At 36.2% G+C, this 27,961-nt stretch overlaps 2 protein-coding genes and 1 long non-coding RNA gene across 3 annotated transcripts; 2 read left to right on the plus strand and 1 right to left on the minus strand.

Moving 5' to 3' along the window:
* Positions 1 to 3,180: 3,180 nt before the first annotated feature.
* Positions 3,181 to 10,133, plus strand: LOC118043520 (uncharacterized). Its single transcript, XM_073410341.1, has 12 exons — positions 3,181 to 3,265; positions 4,070 to 5,174; positions 5,259 to 5,346; positions 5,524 to 6,461; positions 6,666 to 7,734; positions 7,987 to 8,168; positions 8,211 to 8,434; positions 8,516 to 8,699; positions 8,814 to 9,189; positions 9,385 to 9,603; positions 9,718 to 9,997; positions 10,123 to 10,133. Exons 1-12 carry the CDS (start codon positions 3,181 to 3,183, stop codon positions 10,131 to 10,133), a joined length of 4,761 nt encoding a protein of 1,586 aa, XP_073266442.1.
* Positions 10,134 to 16,647: 6,514 nt separating this feature from the next.
* Positions 16,648 to 17,335, minus strand: LOC118043425 (uncharacterized). Its single transcript, XR_012170266.1, has 3 exons — positions 17,277 to 17,335; positions 16,834 to 16,889; positions 16,648 to 16,708 (listed from the first exon to the last, which is right to left on the minus strand). It is a non-coding gene; the product is annotated as an uncharacterized lncRNA (long non-coding RNA).
* An 8,271-nt stretch (positions 17,336 to 25,606) lies between these two features.
* LOC118043423 (linamarin synthase 2-like) lies at positions 25,607 to 27,568 on the plus strand. The gene is made up of 2 exons (XM_035051395.1): positions 25,607 to 26,111; positions 26,505 to 27,568. The coding sequence occupies exons 1-2, from the start codon at positions 25,607 to 25,609 to the stop codon at positions 27,443 to 27,445; spliced, it is 1,446 nt and encodes a 481-aa protein (XP_034907286.1). The 3' UTR covers positions 27,446 to 27,568.
* The last annotated feature ends 393 nt before the right edge of the window (positions 27,569 to 27,961 follow it).

Here is a 27,961-nt window from a genome sequence, read left to right on the forward strand (position 1 = left end):
GCGTAGTTGGGGTGCTAACACCTTCCCTTTACGCAACCAGTCTCCGTACCTCATCTCTGAGACCAGTTAAGGTTCCTAGTAACCAGAATACTAGGTGGCGACTCCCAGTCCATTTTTTAGCTTAGAGACAAAGAACTCCTTGTCTCACCATTTTTTCCACGCCAAATAGACACACCACACCATCATGAAGGGTTGGTAGTGGACGATCGCCGCGCCGCCGCACACGTGCGACAGAATGGCGACTCCACTGGGGACCTTGTGGACTAAGCATTGTTTTGTCTAGTTTTTTTTTTTTTGTTGGATTTATGTGTTTTATTTTTTTATTTGCTCATATGCTTTAAATTTGTACATATTTGTTCATGCATTATAGATTGTGTCATGCATCATTTATATGAGAGTTTGTACTGAAAAACTTTAAGTTAAGTGGGGGACTAGCAGCTTACCTTACGACTTTTAGTCAAGGTTTAAGTTTGTGTAAACCCCAACTCTTCGTTGAGTGCTTAGACTGGTAATGGTTGGTACACGTGCCATCTCGTTGCCTACAAGCCCCCATATTGCCTCCACGAGGGCGATCACTGGGACAGCAAGAGACCCTTTTTTAGAGACTGAATAGCCAACCTACCCTTGTCAAGCATAAACGTGTTTTGCATAAAACATAATCCTAACCATAAAGCATCCGATTTTCAGATCTTTTAACAAAAAAAAAAACGATAAGATGGCTATCATTACCAAATTTACTACTGTGGAATATGGGCAGAACTCTGAATTGTCACAATTATCAGAGGGAGATTGCTCTAGAGTTGATGCAAGGAAGCTTCCAGTAGTTAAAGACCTGAATTACGTAGCATGTGAGAAGAGAATATTGGTCCATAGCCAGAACATCGATGAGACGGCATTTTCCGGAAAATATGGGCGATTGCTAGAAATTGCAAAGATAGAAGTATTGAACCCAGCAATCAAAGCCTTGATAAACTTTTGGGATCCCGATTACAGATGTTTTTCCTTTGGAAATGTGGATTTGTGTCCCACTATAGAGGAGTATGGAATGTTGACAGAGTTTCCCAAACATCTGCACAGGGTTTATTTTCCTTTGAGAAATGACAAGGTGATTCCTGAGTTGTCAAAGTTGCTGAAGATTCCACATTTGAGCAGATTTTTAGAAAAGAATGGCAGCGGCTTAAAATGGAAATCTCTAGAGGTTGAACTAGAAAAGAAGAAGGAACAATATGGGTCCATGCTAGAAAGAGACAGGTTAATCGCTTTGGGAATATATGGTCTCGTGTTATTTCCAAGCTTAAAAGGGGTTATAAGTCTAGAAGCTGCTGCTGCATTTGTGGAATATGAAAATACTCATATCAACCCTACAACCGCCATATTGGCTGAGACCTTTTTGACCCTCAACCATTTTAGGAAGACGGGGAAAGGCGTAGCGAGATGTTGTATTCAGTTTATTATACATCTGGATGGTAAGCCATGTTGAAACAAAGAAGCCGATCTTTAATAATTTTTGGTGGTTTAACCAAAAACCCTTGAAGATAGTGGAGAAAGAAGAATGGGGAAACCTAGGTGATCAAGGTTGGATGAAAAAACTGCAAGAGTTACCTAATAGCAACTTTAATTGGAAGGCCCCTTGGGTTAAGTCGGTTGATGTCATAGTAAGTTGTGGACAAAAATGTTGGGTACCTTTAATTGGGATTACAGGTTATGTCAGCTATGCTCCGGCTCTGGTGATAAGACAATTGGGCGGCATACAACACATCCCAAGAACTGTGGGACTTGCTGAATTTTTCGGGTTTTTTAAGGATCAATCCGTGCGAGAAGTGCTCGAGACTATTAAACAAGATTGGAGCCATTTGACTGTAATTCAAAAGGAGTCTGAAAGGATGAGAGACCCTAGCTCAAGTGAAGGATATGAAAAGTGGAGGAATGTGACCCCAGCTGCCGCTCCTAAAAAGCCATGTTCTGAAGATAGGCCTTCGCAAATTATAGATGGGTCGTTGAAAAGGAAAAAGGTCAGCAATGAGGAAGACCTTATGAAGCAATTAGAAAGGCTCCAAATAGAATTGAAAAAAAGTAAGGGAGATAGGAAGGAGACAAAATAAGAGTGGGTCTAAATGAACAACTTGAATCTAGAGATGCGAAGATAGTGATGTTGGAGCTGCAGTTGAGCAAAGCAAAGGATGTAATAGAAGAGTCCGAGAAAGAAAGAGGAAGACTAATTTTGGATTCGATGCAAAACAGCTCTGAATTGGAAGCATTGAAAGCCGACTTCAACGACTATCAAGAGAATGTTGGGTTCAATCAGGACAGATTCTTGCATGTTCAAGCAGAGTTGTTAGACCAAAATGAGAGGTATGATGAGTTAAACAAGAAATATGTGATGATGGAAAGTAGGCTAGTTGAGCTGCAAGAGTTTGAAAGAAAGGGGAAAGAAGAGGAGCTTGATAAGGCAGATTTGGTAGCTAAGAAAAATGAAATTAGGATGTTGAAGGTGAAGTTTGACAAAGAACGAGAACTGGTAAAGCAGTTGACTGAAAGGTTGAAAGCTTCAGAAAAACATAAAGAACAGATCGACACCAACAACAATACATTGAATCGGAACAACATGTTGCTTATGGAGAAGATGGCCAAAGTAGACGAGCAAATGGATGAAGCTGCTATTCATGCACGGATCATTAGAGCCAATGCTCGAAGGGTGGGGAGAGACATCTTTCGTTATCGATAAAGCTTGGCTGAGACAGATGCATTCTTAGAAAAAATTGAGAATCGAGGCCTTGCTTTCCTACCAGTGGCTAGAGATATGGATGAAGATGAAGATTGATGTATTTTGTTCCTTTTTGTTTATCCTCTTTCAAGAGATTGTATTAGCCAATATTATGAATGAAAAAGGGGCCTTGACCTATCTTTTTATGGAAGAAAATCTCCTATAGAGTAAGGATAAGCCTACCAAAGCAGCAACATGAGCAAAACTACTCCTGATAATAAATGTGACAAAAAGAGTCCATGCCCATTACACAAGAAGAAATGCCGGCCATCCATCGATTTTTTTTGAAAAAAGCAAACTCATTACATATGCATCATGCATTGTTCTTTACCATACATTCATTACATTTTTCCAGTTCTAGATCGTGAAACATAGGTCCCCCTTCCAAAGTCCACCACACTAGGCTAAGATCAAGAATGGAGAATGAAGAGAGGGCCATCCTAGAATCCCGCTACCAAAGTGAATTGGAATCCGTAAGGAATGAAGTTGCTCGAATGACCAGTCTGCTTGAACAGCTTTTAAGAGCCAAGAACGGGGAGGGAACGTCTACCCAACCACTTATAGGAGCACCACCAGCTCATGCCCCGGGGTTATCTCAGAACTTGGGGGCAGATTCAGTAACGGGGCAGCACTTTGCACCTGCCATTCCCATTCAGCCCCCTCAAGCTCACATCATTGTAGATTTAACCGCAGATGGGCCTTCCGATAATAGGTCCACTGGTTTTATGAACGATGACAAGATATCAGCTTTGGAAGAAAGGTTGAGAGCAGTCGAAGGAAATGACTGGTTTGACCCCATGCGAGCATCTGAAGTATGCTTGGTACCAAACATCACGGTACCAAAAGACTTTAGGATACCGGAGTTCATAAGGTACACTGGGTTGGAATGCCCAAACACTCACCTTCGATCGTATTGCAATAAGATGGCTGGGGTAATTCATGACGATAAGCTGCTGATCTACTTTTTCCAAGACAGCCTCTCAGGCTCCGCACTAAGTTGGTACATGAGGCTGGATAATGCCAGGATTAAGAAATGGAAAGATTTAGTGGAGGCTTTCCTTAAGCAATACAAGTTCAATTTGGAAATTGCTCCAGATCAAACAAGCCTTATGTCAATGGAAAAGAGAAGCCAGGAGTCAGTAAGGGCTTATGCGCAAAGATGAAGAGACGAGGCCACACATGTGCAACCCCCTTTGATAGAAACGGAGATGGTGACTTTGTTCGCCAATACATTTAAGGCACCCTACTATGAGCATTTAATGGGTAGCTCATCTCAACATTTCTATGATGCTGTACGTGTGGCAGAAAGAATAGAGCAAGGAATTAAGGCTGGGCGCATAGCGGAGCCTTTAGAGAAGAAAGGTTTTATGGGAAGGAAAAGAGAAGGTGACGTCAACAATTTGGAAGGCGGGTACAAAGGCAAAAAAGTGAATCACCAAAACCCACAAATGCCTACCCATCACATAAACCTTACCAAACCTTTTAACCCCAATCATCAATCAAACAACCAAAACAACCACCAAAGGCCATTTATAAGATACACTTCAGAACAGTTACCTCCATTACCCATGCCATTAAAAGACTTGTATGCTAAATTGTTGAGCATTGGACAGATAGCTCCGGTCCTTCTACCGCCAATCCAACCACCCTTTCCTATATGGTATAAACCCGAACTAACTTGCGAATACCATGCCGGCAATCCAGGGCATGGAATTGAAACCTGCTACGCCTTTAAAAGGAGATTGTTAGAGCTTATTAAAAGGGGGTGGGTATCCTTCGAAGACATGCCCAGCATCAATTCAAATCCATTACCTAATCATGCCGCAAGTAATAGTGGAGTGGGTATGATAGAGGTTGGGAATCAAAGCAAGGTGTTAAAGGTATCCATGAAGGGGTTATATGATATGTTGTTAAAGTCAGGATTTCTCGAGATAAATGTTGAGGGCCATTTGGAGGGATGTGACTATTGTGGTTTCCATGGGACAGAGGGACATCATATTGAAGACTGTACCGAGTTTCGCGAGAAGGTTGCGAAAATGATGACGTTGGGAGAATTGAGGATCGAACCCATGGAAGACAGTCGTGGGGTGAGTATGTTGGAGGGTCAAGATAAGCTGTCCAGAGTATGTAGGGTCCAACCAACGGCTAATGGACCACCAAAATTAATCTTGGCTAAACCTTCCTACACCAAAGGAAACCATAATGCCATGCCTTATAATTATGGTTTTGCTGCCAACATTCAAGCCCCTCTTCCTTTGTTCCAAACTGAAATCAGTGGGTTAACTCGGAGTGGCCGGTGCTTCACTCCCGAAGAGTTGAGGAAGGCAAAAGGCAAGGAAGTGGTAGATCTTGACAAAGCAACAGAAGTTAATAAGCCAGTAACCGAAGAGGAGTCAAATGAATTTTTGAAGTTGATAAAACATAGTGAATACTGCATAGTGGATCAACTAAAAAAGACTCCGGCTAGGATCTCCCTTATGTCTTTGATACTCAGCTCTGAGCCACATCGGAACGCTTTGCAAAAAGTTTTGAATGAGGCGTATGTACCCCAAGACATTGCACAGAAAACCATGGAGCATTTGGTGGGGAGAATCCACGCAACTAATTACCTCTACTTCACGTCTGATGAGCTTGATGCTGAAGGTACCAGACACAACAAGCCTTTATACATTACTGTTAGGTGCAAAGACTGCCTAATAGGGAAGGTGCTCGTCGATAATGGCTCGGCTCTTAATGTGTTGCCAAAGCATATTTTGAAGGAAATGCCGATCGATGCATCTCATATAAAGCCAAGTACCATGGTGGTCAGAGCATATGACGGCTCACCTCGACCAGTAATGGGGATTTTAGAAGTGGAGCTATATGTGGGGCCGCAAATGTTCTTAATAACATTTCAAGTTATGGATATCCACCCTTCCTATAGTATGTTGTTAGGGAGACCTTGGATCCATGCGGCTGGGGCGGTAACTTCATCATTACACCAATGCTTGAAGTATATCATGAACGGGATGCTGGTGACTGTCAAAGTTGAGGAAACAATCTCCATGATAAAGAATGTAGCCATACCTTTCATTGAAGTGGAAGATTGTAAGGATGATAATATCCATACTTTTGAGATTGTAAATATTGACTGGGTACCTGAAAATACAGTACTAAAAAAGCCAAAGATCTCAGAAGCAGCAAGGATGGCAGCTCATTGTTTCTTGGAACGTGGGATCCCCTTTCTGTGTAATCTTATAACTAAGGTACCAAAATGGGCTAACCTGACAAAGATGAATTGTGCTGATCAAAGATTTGGGCTAGGATATAAACCTACAAAAGAGGATCATCGATGGGCTGCTAGTCGGAGAAGGGAAAGAAGAATGGCTAGGATTGAAGGGAGAGAGCCTAAAGAAGAAAAGCTTGAAATCCCTCCCCTTAGAGTGACATTCCCAAAAGTTGCATATATAATGCAACCCGATAAAGGAGCAGAAAGCCTTGGTCAACAACTATCAAATATGAACATAAACACTTTGGAGGAGGATGAAGGGGAAGGAGATGACATGAAGACGGTAGCGGGAGGAAAGGATGAGGCACTGCCACAACTGACTATCCACACCCTGGAAGAAGTCTCTGCTAAAACCTTCATTCGAAAGCTAGCCGATGGCGAGAAGTTTCAAAACTGGGTGACTCAAGAAGCCCCAGTGGTGTTTAAAATGTAAACCAACTTTGTCTGCTTTAACATGCTTTTGTCATTGCTTTTGTTTGCTTTATTTTCCCTAGTTGACAATCAAGGCTCATGATGTCAATTAGATTTTGCCGTTGTCTTTGAGCCCATCTTTTGTTTGAAGTAATGAGATCATGCATTTTCCAAATTTGTCCCTTTATCTGTGCATTTACACCAAACACTTTCCGCTTTCAGGAACCCTGAAAGCGGATCTTCCCCAACATCACATACACTTAGCATCGAGAATGAATGGCCAAACTTTAACGAACATGTTATCACCATGGAAGGAGAAGAATGGGATGAAAGCAATGTTAAAGAATTTACAAAGTTAGTAGAGCAACATGAACAAACCTGGGAACCAGCTGCGGAAGAACTAGAAACCATAAACGTGGGTAATGATCAGATTAAAAAAGAATTGAAAATAAGGACCTTAATCACTCCTGAGGAAAGAATAAAAATAAAGGCCCTCTTACAAGAATATGTAGATGTTTTCGCTTGGTCCTACGAGGATATGCCTGGTTTGGATAGAAATATCGTCGTGCATAAGATACCGCTGGAGGAAGGTTGCAAGCCAGTCAAGCAGAAGTTGAGGAGAGCTCACCCGGATGTTTGGATCAAAGTTAAGACAGAACTCGAGAAACAATGGAATGCAGGCTTTCTGGAAGTAGTCAAGTATCCACAATGGGTATCCAACATTGTTGTCGTACCAAAGAAGGAGGGAAAGATTAGAGTATGTGTGGATTTCCAAAATTTGAATAAAGCTAGCCCCAAGGATGATTTTCCGTTGCCACATATAGATGTTTTGGTGGACAATGCTGCACGTAGTTCCACATATTCCTTTATGGATGGTTTCTCGGGATACAACCAGATAAAGATGGCTCTAGAAGATAAGGCAAAAACGACTTTTGTTACACCATGGGGAACCTTTTGCTACAAGGTTATGCCGTTTGGTTTGAAGAATGCAGGAGCCACTTATCAGAGAGCCATGGTGACTTTATTCCATGATATGATACATAAGGAAATTGGGGTGTATGTAGATGATATGATTGCCAAATCCAAGAGGGAAGACGACCATGTAAAGGTTTTGAGGAAGTTATTCGAGCGTTTGAGAAAATATGAACTGAAGCTCAACCCTGCCAAATGTTCGTTTGGAGTTAAGTCAGGGAAGTTGCTCGGATTCGTAGTAAGTGATAAAGGTATAGAGGTGGATCCTGATAAGGTGAAAGCCATCCAATCCATGCCATCCCCAAAGACGGAGAAGGAGGTGAGAGGATTCTTGGGAAGATTGAACTATATTGCCAGATTTATAGCTCAGCTAACCACAACGTGTGAACCTGTCTTTCGGCTATTGAGGAAAAAGAATCCTGGGATTTGGAATGAGGAGTGCGAGGAGGCATTCAATAAAATCAAGCAATACTTACAAAATCCGCCTTTGCTTGTTCCTCCTGTATCAGGAAGGCCTTTAATACTGTATTTGACAGTAACTGAAACAGCTATGGGGTGTGTATTGGGTCAGCATGATGAAACTGGAAGGAAAGAGAGGGCCATTTATTACCTTAGTAAGAAGTTCACCGAATGTGAGTCTAGATACACGGTGATAGAGAAACTCTGTTGTGCATTGGTATGGGCGACAAAAAGATTGCGACATTACATGTTGTACCACACCACTTTGTTGATTTCAAAGGTGGATCCACTAAGGTACATCTGTGACAAGCCCTATCTCTCAAGTTGAATTGCCAGGTGGCAAGTTCTGTTGTCAGAATATGACATAGTTTATACAACAAGGAAAGCCGTGAAAGGAAGCGCCATTGCAGACCACTTGGCTGATAATGCGGTGGAAGATTATGAGCCATTAGATTTTGATTTCCCTGATGAAAATGTATTATCAGTAGTGGGAGAAGAGAAGACAGATTGGTGGACCATGTTTTTTGACGGAGCAGTAAATGTTTATGGTAATGGGGCCGGTGCGGTGATCATCTCTCCTGACCAGAAACAATATCCAGTTTCAGTTAAATTGTGTTTTGAATGTACCAATAATACTGCAGAATATGAGGCTTGTATCTTGGGTTTAGAAGCTGCATTAGAGTTGAAGATCAGAAAGATAGATGTATATGGGGACTCAATGTTGATTATCTGTCAGGTGAAAGGAGAGTGGCAAACAAAGGAAGAAAAGTTGAGGCCATACCAGGAATATTTATCCACACTGTCAGAAGAATTCGAAGAGATAAGGTTCACCCATCTAGGAAGAGAAGGGAACCATTTTGCGGATGCTTTGGCCACGTTAGCTGCTATGGCAACAATGGATCTCGGGCATAAGGTACATCCCGTACACATAGACATCAGAAATAACCCAGCTCATTGCTACTCAGTTGAAGGAGAGGTAGATGGAAAGCCTTGGTACTACGATATCAAGAATTTGTTGCAAAATCAGGAATATCCAGTAGGAGCTTCGAAGATGGATAAGAAAACCCTAAGAAGGCTGGCCATGGATTTCTACCTGGACGGAGAGATTCTGTATAAAAGATCATTTGATGGAACTTTGCTAAGGTGTTTGAATGAGACAGATGCTAAAAATGCTTTACGGGAGGTGCATGAAGGGATTTGTTCAACTCATGCTAACGGGCATATGGTAGCAAGGAAGATACAAAGGGCCGGTTACTTCTGGATGACATTAGAAAAAGACTGCATCGACTATGTCAGGAAATGTCACAAGTGTCAGGTACATAGTGATAAGGTCAATGCACCTCCAACCCCTCTGATTAACCTAACATCTCCTTGGCCATTTGCGATGTGGGGAATTGATGTGATTGGACCAGTTAACCCAAAAGCCAGCAATGGGCATAGATTCATCCTCGTAGCTATTGACTACTTCACGAAATGGGTAGAAGCCAGTTCGTATGCTCATGTAACACAGAAAATGGTGAAGAAGTTTATAGAAAAAGATTTGATTTGTCGTTATGGTCCACCAGAAAAGATAGTGACCGATAATGCACAGAATTTCAATAGCAAAATGATCGTGGAGCTTTGCACCAAGTGGAAAATCAAGCATTCAAATTCCTCACCATATAGGCCCAAGATGAATGGTGCCGTGGAAGCAGCCAACAAGAACATCAAGAAAATTATTCAGAAGATGGTAATCACTTACAAGGATTGGCATGAGATGTTGCCGTTCGCTCTCCATGCATATCGCACTGCCGTAAGGACCTCGACAGGAACTACTCTGTATGCTCTGGTATATGGAATGGAGGCGGTGATGCCTTTGGAAGTAGAAATACCTTCGTTGAGGGTTTTAATGGATTCAGGATTAGAAGAAGCTGAATGGGCCAAAGTAAGATATGAACAGTTAAACCTGATCAGTGAAAAGAGGTTGGCTGCAATCTGTCATCACCAACTTTACCAGAAGAGGATGGCCAAGGCATATGACAAGAAGGTCCGACCTCGCATATTCCAGGAAGGAGATCTAGTGCTAAAGAAACTATTAGCTTTACCAGGAGAAGATCGAAGCAAATGGGCCCCAAATTATGAAGGTCCCTATATAGTGAAGAAGGCTTTCTCAGGAGGAGCTTTGAAGTTGTCTAGAATGGATGGAGAAGATCTAGCCAGACCTGTGAATTCTGATTCTGTAAAGAGATATTATGTCTAATGTGTTCAGCTTTCTCCTAAAATTAATAAAGCAAGTTTGGCCATGATTTCTTTGTGTAAAGAACCCTTTTTTTCATTGCATGGATCTCACAATGCGTAATTTGTTTCTCTCCAAAAAAATCTCTCGAAAGAATCGGTTTTGTGCATGATTACAAGGAATATATCATAAAACGCTCAAAAATGAAATTTAAGCTCTTCCTAGTAAAAAGGTGACTGAACCAAGCAAACCCTAAAGCTAACCATATGATGAAACCCTGCCCCTGATAGCATGTTTCCTTCCAAGATAAGAACAAGGTTTATCAATCCTAATAATGTGCGTTTTGAAATGAGGAAAGGCCATCTTTGTCATCCTTTCACTTTCTAAAAATTTTATCCTTTGTAGTCCCCATTTGAGCCGGATTGAGTTTCTTCTTTATAAAAACCCGACTTAGACCACACCCTACACTGGGGGCAATAAGAGATCTTTTGTTAAGGATGAAAACAATGGTGAGAAAAAAAAAAGAGAAAAAGAAAGGGGTTGACAAAACACAAAAAAAGGAGAGAAAGAAACGAGGACTTAGATATTTGAAAGTTAGAACCCCACAATTAGGGGCAATCCCATGAAAAGAAAAAGAAAAAAGATGGTGGTTTGATAATGCTTGAAGACCAAGAGGAGGATCCTTAAGCAGGCTTCTCCAAATGCAACCTATGAGTCAGTTTCAAAAAAAGAGTGGTCTTAAGTCCTTAAACCCTCAAACACTGTTGAGCCTTAAAGCGTCCTTTTCTTTCATATCCCATAGACATAACCTACATCACAAGCATTCAGAAGTCCTTTCTAATCAAGTGCACATAATTTGGGTTAATAAACGTTGGTCTCATATCTCACAGGATTTGACAAATGAGTGATAATCCGTTTTTAGGAAACATTTCCCTTTTCTACACGATTTCTTCACATAGATACAGATACTTAAAGCTTAAACAGAAGGCCACTTTGGATAAAAGCCTTGGCTTAAAGACAAACCGCAGTCCAGAAACCAAAATAGGATTTGCTTAAAAGAGTTTTTGATGCATATTTTAAAGGTTCCGGTTGTCATGTACAAATTCAAGTCTTTTGAAGGATTTTTTGGAAAAGATTTTGTTGCGTGTTGGAACGAAAACCAAAAAGCCTTTAATTCGAGAAAAACAAATTAAAGCACTGATAAGAGCATGTAAGAAGCAGCGACAAAGCATGCATTTTAGAAAAAGGGTCACCTAATGACAAGGTTGGGGATCTTCTTCCCTGGGATGAGATGGAAAGAAGAGACTTGATGAGAAAGGAATCCAGCATGCCATTGCGAGCACATGAACAAGGTCGTATCAAGAGAGAGTGTCAGAAATTGAAGGAAGTGAGGGGACCTATGTTTCCAAAACAGGTAAGGATGCATGCATGGCATCCAACCACAAAGCATTGCATCAAACATTTTTGTTGACTTGGTAAAAAAAAAAAAATCCTCAATAATCCAGCAAGATTAGGGTCAAAGAAAGAATTGTTGATTTGGAGAAACAACAAAGATTCATGGTTTTGACCCTGGAATGGGAAGAAGATGAGATAAACTCTAACATTAGGGAAATCTCAAAGGAATAGGAAGATCAATCAAGAAGAATTTTCAATTCAAACCTTATCATCTTGAAGAAGGAACATATTTATGGTTAAAGGAGATTGCCAGAAGGAATCGCAGGATTAACCACAACAGGATTTTGGTTCTGGTTGAAGGGGATCAGCGAAGGGATCTCAGTTCAGCCCAACCACACACACCTTGGTTATGGTTAAAGGGGATCGACGAAGAGATCTCAGTTTAATCTAATTGGAAAGGATTTGATTTTGGTTCCGGTTGAAGGGGATCGGCGAAGGGATCTCAGTTCAGCCCCACCCTACACACACCTTGGTTATGGTTAAAGGGGATCGACGAAGAGATCTCAGTTTAACCTAATTGGAAAGGATTTGATTTTGGTTCTGGTTGAAGGGGATCAACGAAAGGATCTCAGTTCAGCCCAACCACACACACCTTGGTTATGGTTAAAGGGGATCGGCGAAGAGATCTCAGTTTAACCTAATTGGAAAGGATTTGATTTTGGTTCCGGTTGAAGGGGATCGGCGAAGGGATCTCAGTTCAGCCCAACCCTACACACACCTTGGTTATGGTTAAAGGGGATCGACAAAGAGATCTCAGTTTAACCTAATTGGAAAGGATTTGATTTTGGTTCTGGTTGAAGGGGATCGGCGAAGGGATCTCGGTTCAGCCCAACCACACAGGATTTTGGTTCTGGTTGAAGGGGATCAGCGAAAGGATCTCAGTTCAGCCCAACCACACAGACCTTGGTTATGGTTAAAGGGGATCGGCGAAGGGATCTCAGTTTAACCTAATTGGAAAGGATTTTGGTTCTGGTTGAAGGGGATCAGCGAAAGGATCTCAGTTCAGCCCAACCACACAGACCTTGGTTATGGTTAAAGGGGATCGGCGAAGAGATCTCAGTTTAACCTAATTGGAAAGGATTTGATTTTGGTTCCGGTTGAAGGGGATCGGCGAAGGGATCTCAGTTCAGCCCAACCCTACACACACCTTGGTTATGGTTAAAGAGGATCGACAAAGAGATCTCAGTTTAACCTAATTGGAAAGGATTTGATTTTGGTTCTGGTTGAAAGGGATCGGCGAAAGGATCTCAGTTCAGCCCAACCACACAAGATTTTGGTTCTGGTTGAAGGGGATCAGCGAAAGGATCTCAGTTCAGCCCAACCACACAGACCTTGGTTATGGTTAAAGGGGATCAGCGAAGGGATCTCAGTTTAACCTAATTGGAAAGGATTTTGGTTCTGGTTGAAGGGGATCAGCGAAAGGATCTCAGTTCAGCCCAACCACACAGACCTTGGTTATGGTTAAAGGGGATCGACGAAGAGATCTCAGTTTAACCTAATTGGAAAGGATTTGATTTTGGTTCTGGTTAAAGGGGATCAGCGAAAGGATCTCAGTTCAGCCCAACCACACAGACCTTGGTTATGGTTAAAAGGGATCGGCGAAGAGCTCTCAGTTTAACCTGATTGGAAAGGATTTTTTCGGTTCTGGTTGAAGGGGACGGCGAAGGGATCTCAGTTTAGCCTAGCCACACAAAGATTTTAGTTCTGGTTGGAGAGAATTGCTATAAATGAAGGGTTTCGGATCAACCAAGTTATGAGAAGATCAGTTTCGGAAGTTTACTTTTGTTTATCTTTACAAAACTTACTTTGCAAAGTCCTTGCTTCGTAAGCATTGTAAAGAGGGGGCATATGTTGTAACCTATTTTTGGGTCCCCGCAAAAAAACAAATAATAAAAAAAAAACAAATAAATAAATAGCCAAAGGAGGTTAGAAAAATAACAAAGGGGGGAAGCGCTCAGAAAATGGTCAGAAAATTGGTCCAGGAGGTTAAAAATACAAAGATTGGATTTTTGGCAGTATATTCTTGAAGGATGAGAGCCCTATTTAGAAGGAAAATTTGAATTTTGAGGAAAAAGCCTAAATTTGGAGGTTTATGGACATGATTGGATTTTTAATGGGATTTTTAGGGGTTTGGATTGCGAGAAAAATTGATTTTTAAATCAATTTGGGCTTTAATTAGAAAAAATTTAAGTTCTGGGGCCAAAATATATTTTTTAGAAATTTATTAGGCCAAATCAGGGGCTTAATTGCATGAATTTTGAAGTTTAAGGGCCAATTAGGGGCTTAATTGCGAAAATCCGAAACCAGGGACCAATTTGGAAAAGGCGCGAATATAGAGGGAGCTGTATTGAATCGATTCAGGGGCCTAATTGAAGAAATTAGAAGTTTATTGATCAATTAAGGGCTGAATTGCATAAATCAAAGGCCAAGGACCAAAGTGAAAAACGCGGCCAACTATGGGGGCAGGGACCGAAATTGGCAGGGACGCAATGGAAAAGAAAAAGATGATTGAGGGCTGATTTGGAATTTGGCGCGTTCTGGCGCCATTTTTAAATGAAACGGCACGTTTTATCCAAAACGACGCTGTTTCATACTTTAAAAAAAAAGAAAAAAAAGAAAGGCTAAACGGTGCCGTTTTGAACAACACTGTTCCCCTTTCTTCCCCGCCTAACATACAGCAGTAAAGAAGGAAAAAGAATGTATAATTAATGGTGTTGGTCCCTCCAGCCCACCGACCGAAGACATTGGCCGACCACCTACCGCACCGCCGAAACTGAGGGAGGCACGCCTGGACAGCCGCGCCCGACCAGCCGCCGCATGACCCCACGATGAAAAAAAAAAAAAAAAAACACATGCTCACGGGCTATAAATGGAGGAAGAACAGCAGCACGCATCATGGAGGGAGGACAGAAAAGAGAAAAAAACAAAGGGGAGGGCTGGCAGTATTGTTGAAAGAAAACCGTGAGGGAGAGAGAGAACTAAGCTTTTTGAAGAGGGACCGAAAGGGAGAAGAAAAAGCTGAGAACAACGTGAGAGAGGGGTTGTAGAAAAGAGGAGGGAAACTGAAGAAGAAGACAGAGGAAGAAAGGGAAAACCAGCCACTGAAACAGAGAAGAGAAAGGGAAGGGACAAGAAAGGAGTACTGGAGAAGAAGAGCAACAGCAGCTGCCACCGCCATCCTGCACCATCGACACTGCCACCGCCACAGCAGAACCGAAGAGGAAGAAGAGGAGCAGAACAGAGAGAGGGAATAACGGAGAAAAAACTGACCCAAGGTGACGGTGAACAGAAACAAAGGAGAGAAAGAAAGAGGACAGCAGCCGACTACTACACCGCCTCCGCTGCCGCCAGCGTCGCCACCGTTCCAGGTAACTTTCTCCACTGCCATTTTTTTTTTTTGCTTCGGCTTCGGCTTCATCTGCATGCAGAATGTTTACGTTCTGCACCAGATGAAGATTAATTAGCTAGTTACTGTGCTGTGCACAGTAACTGGCTAATTAATTCACGGTTACTGTGTGCACAGTAACCCTGGTTACTATACACGCTAATTAATTTTCTGGTTACTGTGCGCACAGTAACCCGGTTACTATGGGCACAGTAACCAGCCCATGCATTTTGGGCCAGGTTCGGCCCAACCCATGTATTTGGGCCTGACCCGGCCCATTTCAAAAAAAAAATCAAAAATATTTGTTTCAGCATTTTATAATTTTTCCGCGTAATTTTTATGTCATTTTGATTAATATTGGGTGATATTTGTTTTTATGTTGTTAAAAAATACAAAAATCTGATTTTCAAATACCCGGTTTTCGTCAAAAACTTCCACAAAAATACAAAAAAAATAAAAATAAAAAGAGAAAATGTTTTTGTGCATACGGCCAAGTGTCTCAAAGCTAAAAAATTCATATTGTATTTTTCATACACAAAAAAAAAAAAAAATATTTTATCATGCATTTTGGCTTTAATAACCAGTTTATTAAAGTCAAGAGAATATTGGCCAATATTTCAAAAACAACAAAAATTTTATTTTTTGGACAATAAAACCTGGGGTATGACATTACACGTAATGCATATTCCGGATATTTAATTTTTATTTTTTAGACAATAAAACCTGGGGTATGACATTACACGTAATGCATATTCCGGATATTTAATTCTTTTTTTTTTTTTTTGGACAATAAAACTTGGGGTATGACATTACACGTAATGCATATTCCGGATATTTAATTCTTTTTTTTTTTTGGACAATAAAACCTGGGGTATGACATTACACGTAATGCGTATTCCGTATATTTAATTCTTTTTTTGTTTGGACAATAGAACCCGGGGTATGACATTACATGTAATGCATATCCTGGACAATAGGAAACCACCACGTGACTTAGATTTTATTAGACAAAACAATGCAGCCTACCTTAGGTAGGGCGTAGTTGGGGTGCTAACACCTTCCCTTTACGCAACCAGTCTCCGTACCCCATCTCTGAGACCAGTTAGGGTTCCTAGTAACCAGAATACTAGGTGGCGACTCCCAGTCCATTTTTTAGCTTAGAGACAAAGAACTCCTTGTCTCACCATTTTTTCCACGCCAAATAGACACACCACACCATCATGAAGGGTTGGTAGTGGACGATCGCCGCGCCGCCGCACACGTGCGACAGTATTAATTATCAATTGCAAGCAAGTAGGAATGTACCTGACAGTATTTCTCCTTTTCCTTTTCAGGATAGCTACAGAGGAGGGAAACAACTAACCTGATCAGCTGTTGAAGGAGTGTAGGTGATAACACATGACATTCCAGCTGTTGTTGCGACCTGAACGTGAAAATTTTAGTTTCTTTCAGCGTTTGATTTTTCTATATTTAATTTTCTCAATTATTTCTTTCAACGGGAGTGTTGCATGCTAATGTCAGAATGTCAGAACACAATTGTCATGTGTATAAACTAGTGATAAAGCAGTCTATCATTTGCATGACTAACTCAGTAATATTTTATTATTTTTGTGAAACAATATGATTTTCCACCAAAGAAAAAAAATGTGTAGCTATCTTTGACTCGAATCAAAATATCTTGGTTTGAAGTCAATCAAATCTTAGAATTTAGATATCTACCTGTAGACCAATGACACTATCCTCCACCACCAAACAATCCCTCTCTGACACACCAAGCCTCTGCAAGAAATAAAGTTTCAGAATAAATCCTGATAGAGTCCAAGTAGATTAAAAGACGACATGGCTACAAGGATAAGCTAAATTTCTCAGTACACCTGATTTATGATTCATGTCATGTTAACTACCTTGGAAGCTGTCACATAAATTGATGGATCTGGCTTCTTTTCCTTGACATCATCACCTGCATGTAAAAAAAACAAAAGAACACTATACGGATCATAATATATATATAAACAGAAAGTGAAAATGGTAAACACTTGAAAAAACAGAAACAACCTAATAAGTGACTTATTTAACTGAAACCAGACAAGGCAGAATGAAAGCAACATGTTCACTTAAATAAAAAAATATCCCTCATGCACCAATTCACCATATCTCATAAAAAAATGAAGAGTTTAATTTAACGGAAAGTTTCCAAACACAAAAAAATAATAATAATAATTCACTTGCAAGAAATAACAGTAAATTAAACCAAAGTGATACCATCTAATGTTCAATAAGCCTTGCACATCCCATGACTAAGGACATTAGACATGCCAAATTTTAAAGTTGTCGATTATTGACGTACCTGCAAGAAATCAATCAAGGCCTTGAAACCGCTCCTATAACAAGGAAGAAACAAGAAATGAAAGAATAGAAGTGGTTGAAGCATGAAAACAAGGACACTTTTTAATTGTATGGTGGTGGAAAATGATAGTGGATCTACCATTCCGATAAGCTTCTCAAGATAGAGTATAACTGAACTTTTAGTTGCTGCAGAGCAAACAACCAGCTTTTTTCCCAATAATTTTGGAGAAATTCTTCCATAACCATGTACATCAATCTCACGGTTCTTGAACCATTACAAGAGGCATGGCTCGACCTCAAGATAACTCGGATGTCATGGCTCTTGAGACCTTTTTTCTCCATTATCAGGAGTTGTCAAGTTTTTATCAAGCTTCTCTTCGAGTGATTGTACTTCTATGGTTCTTCTAAATTTTTGCAGTCCAAAGTTTCCCTTATATTCGTCATTTATTGTGTCTTAAATTTACTTAGAGTAATTGATCAATCCATATAAAATGCATCTAAAAACAAAATTCTTCAAAAAAACACTCCATAGGTTGGTAGCCCAAGCCTAATATATAAAAGGGTCCAAGAAAAATAGGCTCAAACATGATAGCCCAAATTCAATACTAACAAGATAATTTTTTAAGGACCCCACATGAATCGTTTAGTATTATATACAAATATAAAATATGTTATTTTACATATAATACAACTCAAAGTGTTATAAAGATGAAATTACACTTCAACCTCTTATTTCCACAAAAGACAAGATTCATGAGTTATAAATATATTATAAATATTCAAGTCAAAGGTTTATAATCTTTTTTTAAAAATATTTTTTAATATATATATTTTCAGATTTTACCTCTCTAAAATATTATTGCATTCTCTCTCTTTGCAGAGTTATTAACTTTATTATTGGAGAGTCCCCAAGTTTATAAAAGGAAACCTTTTAAAGATATTAACCACCAATCAAATGACTTACTAGACACCATCTGCTACTAGATACAACAGTTATTAGTCACCTAACTTAATATATATTATTTTCTATTACCACAATTACCGATCACCTAACTTATCAAGCATTACTTGCTCCTAGTTATCAAAATGACTTTTCATATTAAGTCATCAAATATCTTGACTATAGAGAATATATCATATTATTTAAATTAAAAAATTAACCAATTATCCAACAGATTAACATTATTTCTGAGCAACTTAGATTTTGAGACTCATCAGTAATACATATAAAGTTATTCCTATCATCTTAATATTTATATGTTAGATAAATCAAATATTTAGATTTCATAAACACAATTTTTTTTATTTTTTTTGTTAGCCGTGGGTGTTCAAGTCAGCTTACACTCACCTCGACTAATCCCCTGTGACCTTGAAGTTAACAACCATAAAAGCCTTTAGTGGCCTTGAGGTTTGTAAGACTCAAACTGGTGACTTTTGGGGAGCAAACTCCATGACTTAATTAATTGAGCTACATCCTTCAAGATTCATAAACACAATTCTTAACCCAAAAAAAAAAAAAGGAGGAGCATAATGTGTATATTATAAGCTATAAAGTACATGTTTTAATACACAATAAAAAATACATACAAATTACATTGCATTTCTAGATATATTCACAAATAACTTCAATTTATTACATCAAATAAGTTTATGAATTATTTTTTTAATTCTTGATTGATTACAAATATATCCAAGTGTAGTGGTTTTTAGACAAGAAAAAATTAGAAATCATTTTTTTTTAATTTCAATCCAATATTTATAATCTGGAGTTGGCCATTATAAAGGAAAATAAAGGAAAAGGTGTTGAATTTGGATCGAGGTTGAACCGTCCATGATGGATAAGATAAGTCCACAACCAATATACAAAGAATATGCGTTCAATAACATAAAATATTTTTTCTTTTTTTTGGTATTTTTTATTTGTTGAAAATAAAAATAAACTTTTCATAAAAAAGAAAAAGAAATACATCAAGATTACAAGAAAATCAAAAGTAATCTTAGTATTTTATACTTGGAATAATCTAAGACAGAATATTAATTTTACTTTATTTAATATAAAAATTATCATAAATTAACAAAAGAAATTTATATTATATTATTAATAAAAATGAAATTTAAGATACTAACTAAATATGAGAATATATGTAAAAAAGTGTATGTATGTAAAATAAAAAAAAATATTGTTCATGTTTTTTTGTTTCATTTGAAAAACAGAGAAAAATTGTATAAAAAAACTGTAGAGAATCTCTAAAATATATTTTTTAAACTTGGTATATAGTTAAAAAAACTAATTTATTAGTTCTTTAATGAGATAAATATTATATTCGAAGAGTAATTAGTTGAGTTTTTCTCTTTCTAAGTATTGCTCTGTATGAAAAATGTCTCCGAAAGTTTTGCACGTTGATTTTGATTTTGGAAAAGAAACTAATTGTGAGAATTGATTATGGGTGATTGTTTTTTTTTGTTCAGTTTAGTTTTTATAAAAAAATAAATAATTAAATTAAAATATTATTTTAAAAAAAATTAAAATTGGTTTAAATCGACTGGTTTTGGTTCAGTTATGTTTGTTTTTAGGATAAAAACTGGTTCAAACTGGTTTGACTTGGTTTTTTCCCGGTTTGACTCGATTTTTTTCGGTTTGAGTTTGGTTTTTTCAGTTTTAAATTTATAAAACCGAACTGATTATTTTTTTTTTAAATTTTAATCAATTTAATCGAGTTTTTTCATGATTTATTTTTTTCAGTTATCTTTTCTAATTTTCTTGATTTAATTAATTTTTAAATTTTTTTCAAACCACTATAATTTACGGACAGAAAATGAGAAGCTCTGTCAGCTCCCTGAAAATTTCTTTACACGTGTTCAGGGCATCTACGTGTCTTTCCTCTGTGATTGCTCATTGACCCCTATGCACGTCAAAGAGCAAAATCCTGAGGTTTTCCACAAACTCTACGGTTTGGAGTAAGGTAAATTTCTTGTTAGTGTATTTTTTAAAAATATATATTAAAAAATTAATATTTATTTTATTTTTAAAAAATTAATTTTAATATTAACACATTAAAATGATTTAAAATATAAAAAAATAATTATTTTTCATGCAAAAACAAATTATCAACAAGTAAAGGTCATTCACAAATGTTCAGGTGTTTCTCAACACATGCCTCAGAAGGTCCGACCATTATCATTAATAGACTCAAAACTAATAAAACCACAAATCCGAAGTCGTTGTTCTGGTTCCTATACAACGCCAGAATGTGGTGTGTGAACAACACGCGCCCAATAAGAATGGGGTGTGAAAAAGCCATCGTTCCCGTCAATTATACATTTGTGTCCTAAGCATATCATGCAGATGCAGAGGAATATTAAGTAATATTCTAAAAGGCTTTCCCACCCTTTTCACTTTCTTTATCTTTAATATAATCACTTATTAATATAATATCATTATCGTTATCATTATTATTATATAACTGTTTCTTTCTCTTTTTTTTGTTTTTATTTTTTTTAATGAATTTTTTTTATTTGATTTAATTTGTTAATGTTAAATTTTTTTATTTAGTTATCAGATTTTCATGATACGGATCCTGGATTTAATGGGTTAACCTGATTTGACGAGTTAACCTGGATTTTTTTTAATTAATTTTTTTCATTTAGTATAGTTTGTTAAAGTTAAATTTCTTTCTATTTAATTATCAGACTTTTATGACACGTATCTTAGGCTATACGGGTTAACTTGGTTTGATGGGTTAACCCAGTTAATTCTGGGTAAACCCGTTAATTTTTTTTTTATTTAGTTATCAAATTTTCATGACGCGAATCCTAGGTTTTACGGGATAACCTGGTTTAAAGGGTTAACCCAATTAATTCAAATTTCTTTTTCTTTTTCTTCATTAGTTTTTTTCTTCTTGTTGATTTTTTTTTTGTTTTTTTAATTAATCTATTTAATTATCATACTTTTATTACACGACTTTATGGCTAGATGCACATCCAATATTCTTGGATCCAGTGTTATAGTCAAGCTCACTTAAACATGGGTGATGCAAGTTTAATGTTATTATTAATATTATAAATATTACTCTTAGATCAGGCGTTGCAGCCAAACCAAGATTTTTGGAAATAGCTTTGCAAAAAAACCCAAAACTTTTAAATCTTAGTTTTTTTTTATGCAAAAAAAATGACCCGCAGTATCGCGCGAGTCATATAACTAGTATATATATAACCATCGTTATAAGAATATAATTTAAATTCTTTTAATGACTTGGAAAAACTTTTTGAATAATTACAGGTACCAAAGCAAAAGAAACTAAAAGAGTTTTTTTTTCTTGTTAACAAGTTGTTCGGTCAAAATAATTGGGTCACAGCCCAATTTCAAGACAAAACAACAAGTTATGTGGTCAAAACAATTAGGCCGTAACCCAACTCAAGATAAGATAGTAATATCCATCCTTAACCGATTAGGACACAACTTGATTTTAAAAACAAATAATTTGTTATCCCGTCAAACCTATTGGGCCGAAGCCTAACCCCAAGTTCAAACAACTTCTTAACCGGTCAAATCAATTAGGTTGTAGCCCAACTCCAAAACTAGATTATTTGTTGTTCTCTCACGACTGTCTACTAGATAGATATTTTGGGTCTGACTCAACCGAGCATGTGATCTGATAACTCATTGGCTCAAAACAATCAATATAGATTATTGATAAAACACTTAGATAAAAGGCAAGAAAGAAGGAAAGCTATCACACCAATAGATGTTTATGTTCACTACTACGACTATGGGTATATTTGAGATTATAATAATGATGTAGTTTAAAATATTTTTTATTTAAAAATATATTAAAATAATTTTTTTTTATTTTTTAAAAATTATTTTTAAAATCAGCATATCAAAACGATCTTAAAACATTTTATAAACAATATTTTAATAAAAAAAAATCAAAATTTTTGAAAACACGGTTCTCAAATACACCCTTATGGTATCGCCTAACATCGTTAAGCTACCCATTTTAGAAGTAACTAAATACATTGTATGAGTGTTTCCATGAGCTAAATAAATTTTTGTAATATAAAATAAGTGATAGGTTTAAAAAAATCAATCTCCAAGTTATTAGTTAAATTGATAATTTAAATATTTATAAAAAAAACTGAAAGCAATAAATAAATCGACTAAAAGAAACAATGACAAAAAAAAAAAGAATTACTCCCGAGCCTATTTTGATTATCAATCAACTCAATACTAATCTAATTAAAAAAAATCAAGAAAAAATAGAGAGTCAAACTTCAAAAAAACAAAAGACACCAGCTTAAAACAAATGAAAAAAACAAGGCATATTTCCTAAACCTAGTACAATCAAAAAAAATTTACAACTTGTTAAATTATAGATTCGAGTTCAATAAAAAATTTTTTAAATATCAACAAGTTTAATTTTGAAGGATGAAATTGTTGAAAAAACTATTAATAGAAAAAAGTTTAAAAGAAAAAATATGATAGGAAAAACCAAAAAAATATGAAGAAAAAATTATTTAAAAGAAATAAAATTACAATTGAAAAATTTACGACCAAACTTGAAAGATTAAGAAAATCACAAAATTAAAATTAAAATTTATTTATAATAAGATGAATTCATATTTATCAATTAAACATTTTAAATAACCATACATTCATTACGTTTTAAATATCTATTCAGATATTTATTATTTAAATATTATCTATTACTTAATATAAAATAAAAAGGCATATACATGTATACATATTTTAAATCATCAAATTATAAATATTATATTCATATATACAGACACACGGGTGTGTGTGTATTAGATTTCAGATTTAATTAGATAATATTTATACTTCATTAATTATTTGTTAAATGAAATAATTTTTAAAAAGAATTATCCGTTTTATTTATATAATATTCACCCCGCCCGTACTAAATTGTGAATTGTACTATGTACAGGCATCATCCACCCTTAGCAGTTAGCTCTATTCAAACTGATAAACGGTAAACAACAACTACCTGTCTTTTCACACTCACACAAGTGTCTAGCACGCGATTTAAATTTCATTTCAACCCTTCTTTAACTGTATCCCTTCATTCCAATATCATTTTTTTTTTTTTTTTTGGAAAAGCACATAGAAAAATTTAACTATTTATTTATTTTAAATTTCTTATCTTTTATATTTTTTTTTGATACACACACATATAATTTTAAAAAAAATATAAAAAAAATATTTTAATATATTTTTAAATAAAAAATATTTTAAAAAATAATAATTATTATTATAATATCAAATAAACCCTAACTCTGATGTTAGTACAGGTGTAGCAAATAAGAAAAAAAATTTGCTTACTTTTAAATAAGTTAAATATCCTTTGGATAACACTATAGTTACACACCTAAAAAACATTATACTAACAATTTTGTTCCTTTAACTAGAAAAATTAACACCAGTATTTAAAAGTATTAAAGTCTTTTCACATGATTAATTAACCATTATCAAATTAATCATGGACAAATAAGATTTTTTTTCATTTCAATTATACAGTGAAACAACTAAAATATCATTAAAAGCCAAAAAAATAAAATTAAACTAGCGTCGAATGGTATTTTTGTATTTGCACAAAGGCTTTTTTTTATTTTTTTTCTCTCTCCTCCTCAAAAGTTATAGTTGGACCTTATTTGTTGTTGGTATTTTAACTTCCTTCCTTATTCTTTTTTTTAAAAAAAAATATTTTGTTCTTGGTTTTTTTATAGAAGTTTTATTTATTTTCAATTTCATCATTCCATTTCAATCTGCTATATATTATCTTTTTCAATTTGATCCTCATTATTTTGATTTCTAATTTTTTTTGGTCCTTTTATAAAATTTTTATTGGTTTTTAATCTCATCATTTAACCTAAATTGATGGTATCATATTTTTCAATTTGATCGTCATTATTTTTATTTATATATTTTTTTGGTCTTTTTATAAAAAATTTATTATTATTTTCAATTTAACCCTTCAATCAAAAATCTGTTTTTATTTTTATATCAATCTTGAACATTCTTTTTATTTTTTGGGTGCTTTTACTATATTGACTTTTCTTTTCAATTATGATCCTCATTCTTTAATTGCTATTTTAAAAAAATTCTTTTGTATAATAATAATTATTTTTTTCAATTTCATCCTTTAATATTTGATTGATTTGGGATTGAACATCATGGTCTTTCTAGATAGAGTTAAAAATAAGTCAACTATATAAACAATTTATATCTAAAGTTAAAAATAAGTCAACTATATAAACAATTAAGATTTACTCATGATATTTTTTTTTTTCAAACTCTAGATTCCAAAAGCATTCTAAGTAACTTAGTAATATATATATATATATATTAACACCAGATGATAGACACATCATGAATGAGGCAACCCACCCCTAAACAAACAAGAAAATAACAACTTAGAAAGTCACCGAGAACATTAATTATGCCATTATACCCCTTTAATCAGAGATTTCTTGTCATGGCTGACAAAATCTGCGTAATGCGTTCTATCTTTAAACTATATATTTACGAATCAATTCAATTTTTCCAAAATTTTTTTTCTAGAGATTGAAAAGACATCTAATAGTCAGATTAAAAAAAATGGCTTTTTGATATTGGTTTTGTTAATGAGCACATTGGTTTTTACTTTTTAAAATATCTTTTAAAAGAAATTAATTTTTTTTATTTTTGTATATTTTAAATTAATTTATTTGATATTTTCATATTATTTTGATATATTGATGCTAAAAATAAATTTTAAAAAATAATAATAAAATATTATTTTAATACACTTTAAAATAAAAAATATTATAAAAACTAACCACAACTACAATATTACACATGCACTTGAAAAAAAACTTGATTTCACAGTTGTTAAACTGGGTTTAGAGTTGAGTTTGAAGAGAGGTTTCAAGTTTATATTTTATATATTGAAATAATATTTTTCTATTTTCTTAAAATTTATATTTTATATCATTATTACATTAAAATGATTTAAAAATTTTAAATATAGTGGAAGGTGATAGCTTTACTTCAAGCAAAAAATAGAAAAGAAATCCCAAAATATTATTTTCAAAAATCGAAAAATATACTGAACAATGCTCTCGTTTAATGCAGTTGAATACGCTTTTGCCCCTTGTTATCACCATGCAGACACAGAGAGAAAAAAAAGGAAAAATGCATGAAGTGTTGGCCGGCAAAGGAATCTTAAAATGACGAAGGACAAACTATTATCAGATTAATTTAAGCTAACCCCTCTATATAAATAGCACAAAAACCATCTTCATTTCTACAAAAACCATAGTTATACAAGCATGGGTTCTTTCAACAACAAACCCCATGCAGTCCTCCTTCCCTACCCATCACAGGGCCATGTTAATCCCTTGATGCAGTTAGCCAGACTTCTGCATTCAAAAGGTTTCCACGTAACTTTTGTCAACACTGAGTTCAATCATAGACGCTTAGTCCGGTCTAATGGGCCAGAGTTTTTTAAGGGCTTGCTGGATTTTACGTTCGAAACCATACCTGACGGATTGCCCCCTTCCGACCGGGATGCTACCCAAGATATTTGGGCCCTGAGTGATTCTGTCAGGAAAAATTGCTTGGATCCGTTCAGAGAGCTATTAGCTAAGTTGAATTCATCACCTGAGTTGCCTTCTGTTACTTGCGTGATCTCTGACGGGCTAATGAGCTTCGCAATTGAAGCTGCGGAAGAATTGGGCATCCCTGAGATTCAACTCTGGACTGCCTCAGCTATTGGTCTGATGGGATTTTTGCAGTTTGAAGAACTTGTGGAGAGAGGCATTGTTCCGTTTAAAGGTTCACTTTACTCCTTCAAAGCACTGTTCTTGCGTCTTCTTTTTCTCTTCTCTTGTTTTCTAGTGGACTTTATGTTTGTTATCAGAAAACAACGTATGGCATTGTCTTGACTGGCCAAAATCTGCTGAAATATTTGGGAAGGATCTTGATACCAGTATCATATTGTTCTTAGGTTTACCAGGATTCCAATGCTGTCGAAGTATGGTTTTTTTTGTTTTTTTCCCTTTTTTTATTAGTTGCGTCATGGAGTGCACTCCCTTTTTCTAACCTCTTTTGCGCAAGCAAAATCCCAACAACTATTCACATTTTGTTCTGTTCGACGTAAAGTATTATATGGCTCAGCATCCTTGACTTCCCCTCGTGTGACAGGATTTCTTTGTTAATGTCTTTCAGGTGAAAACTTCATTAATGATGGAACCCTTGACATGCCTCTTGGTTGGATCCCTGGTGTAAAAAACATTCGCCTCAAGGACATGCCAACCTTGATCCGAACCACTGACCCAGACGACGTAATGTTGAATTTCATGAGTGATGAAGCACAGAATTGCTTGAAAGCTTCTGCTATTATCTTCAACACATTTGATGAGATCGAACACGTGGTGCTAGAAGCAATTGCCACCAAGTTTCCTCGCATTTATACTATAGGCCCGCTTTCTTTGCTCGAAAGGAACATGCCTACAACAGAAGCAAAGTCACTTAGGTCTAACTTATGGAAGGAAGACTTGAAATGCTTTGAATGGCTTGATAAACAAGAGCCAAAATCAGTGCTGTATGTGAATTATGGTAGCATAACAGTCATGACAGACCAACAGTTCGAAGAATTTGCGTGGGGGCTGGCAAACAGCAATCATCCATTTTTATGGATAGTTAGGCCTGACGTGGTGATGGGAAATCCTGGATTCTTACCGAAAGAATATCACGAGGAGATCAAGAATAGAGGGTTCCTAGCACCCTGGTGTCCTCAGGATGAAGTACTTTCTCATCCATCAATTGGAGCTTTCTTGACACACGGTGGATGGAATTCTACCTTAGAGAGTATATCTAGTGGTGTACCTATGCTTTGCTGGCCTTTCTTCGACGAACAGCCGATGAATTGCCGGTACTTGTGCACCGTTTGGGGCATTGGTATGGAGATTAACCATCATGTAAAGCGCGAGGAAGTTGAAGCCATTGTTAAGCAAATGATGGAAGGGGAGAAAGGGAAGCGGATGAAAAACAATGCTTTGCAGTGGAAGAAGAAAGCTGAAGCTGCAGCCAGTATTGGAGGCTCATCATACAATAATTTCAATAAATTCATAAGTGAGGTGCTGCATTTTAAAGGAAATATTCCCTGATCTTAAGGAATTAAATCTATCTCACATCTCTGTGGAATCCATCCCGTTGATTTATTCCACAAGAACGAGAGAGAGAAGTCGTTGTACTATAATTAGCTATATCTGTGCGTTATGGGAATTAATAAAACCAGCCGTGGATTGTATTGTATTGGTTTTCGTTCTTTTGGTAGCAAGTACTATTCTATTCTTGTATTAATTATTTTGGGTGAAAAAAATAGAATATGTGACCTGTTATTCAAATTCAGAAGCAAGGCACCTCTAGCCAAATCATACAGGTCCACAAAGCCCATAATGTCAACCATTTTCGACGGTTCTAAAATCATATTTGTCAGCACAAAATCAATCTCTAATCACTTCTCTCAATGTCTTCACACTATAGGTTATCCGTCTCTTTCCATTATATAGACAAATACTATAAAGAGTTAAAAGCTTCTCTCTCTAAGTTCACATTTTGTCTTATTCCAAGAAAAGAAATCCATCATCTCAAGCTTTATATGATAAATTCATGCAAAAGTC

This window comes from Populus alba, chromosome 7 (assembly GCF_005239225.2).
Source record: "Populus alba chromosome 7, ASM523922v2, whole genome shotgun sequence".
NCBI lineage: Eukaryota > Viridiplantae > Streptophyta > Magnoliopsida > Malpighiales > Salicaceae > Populus > Populus alba.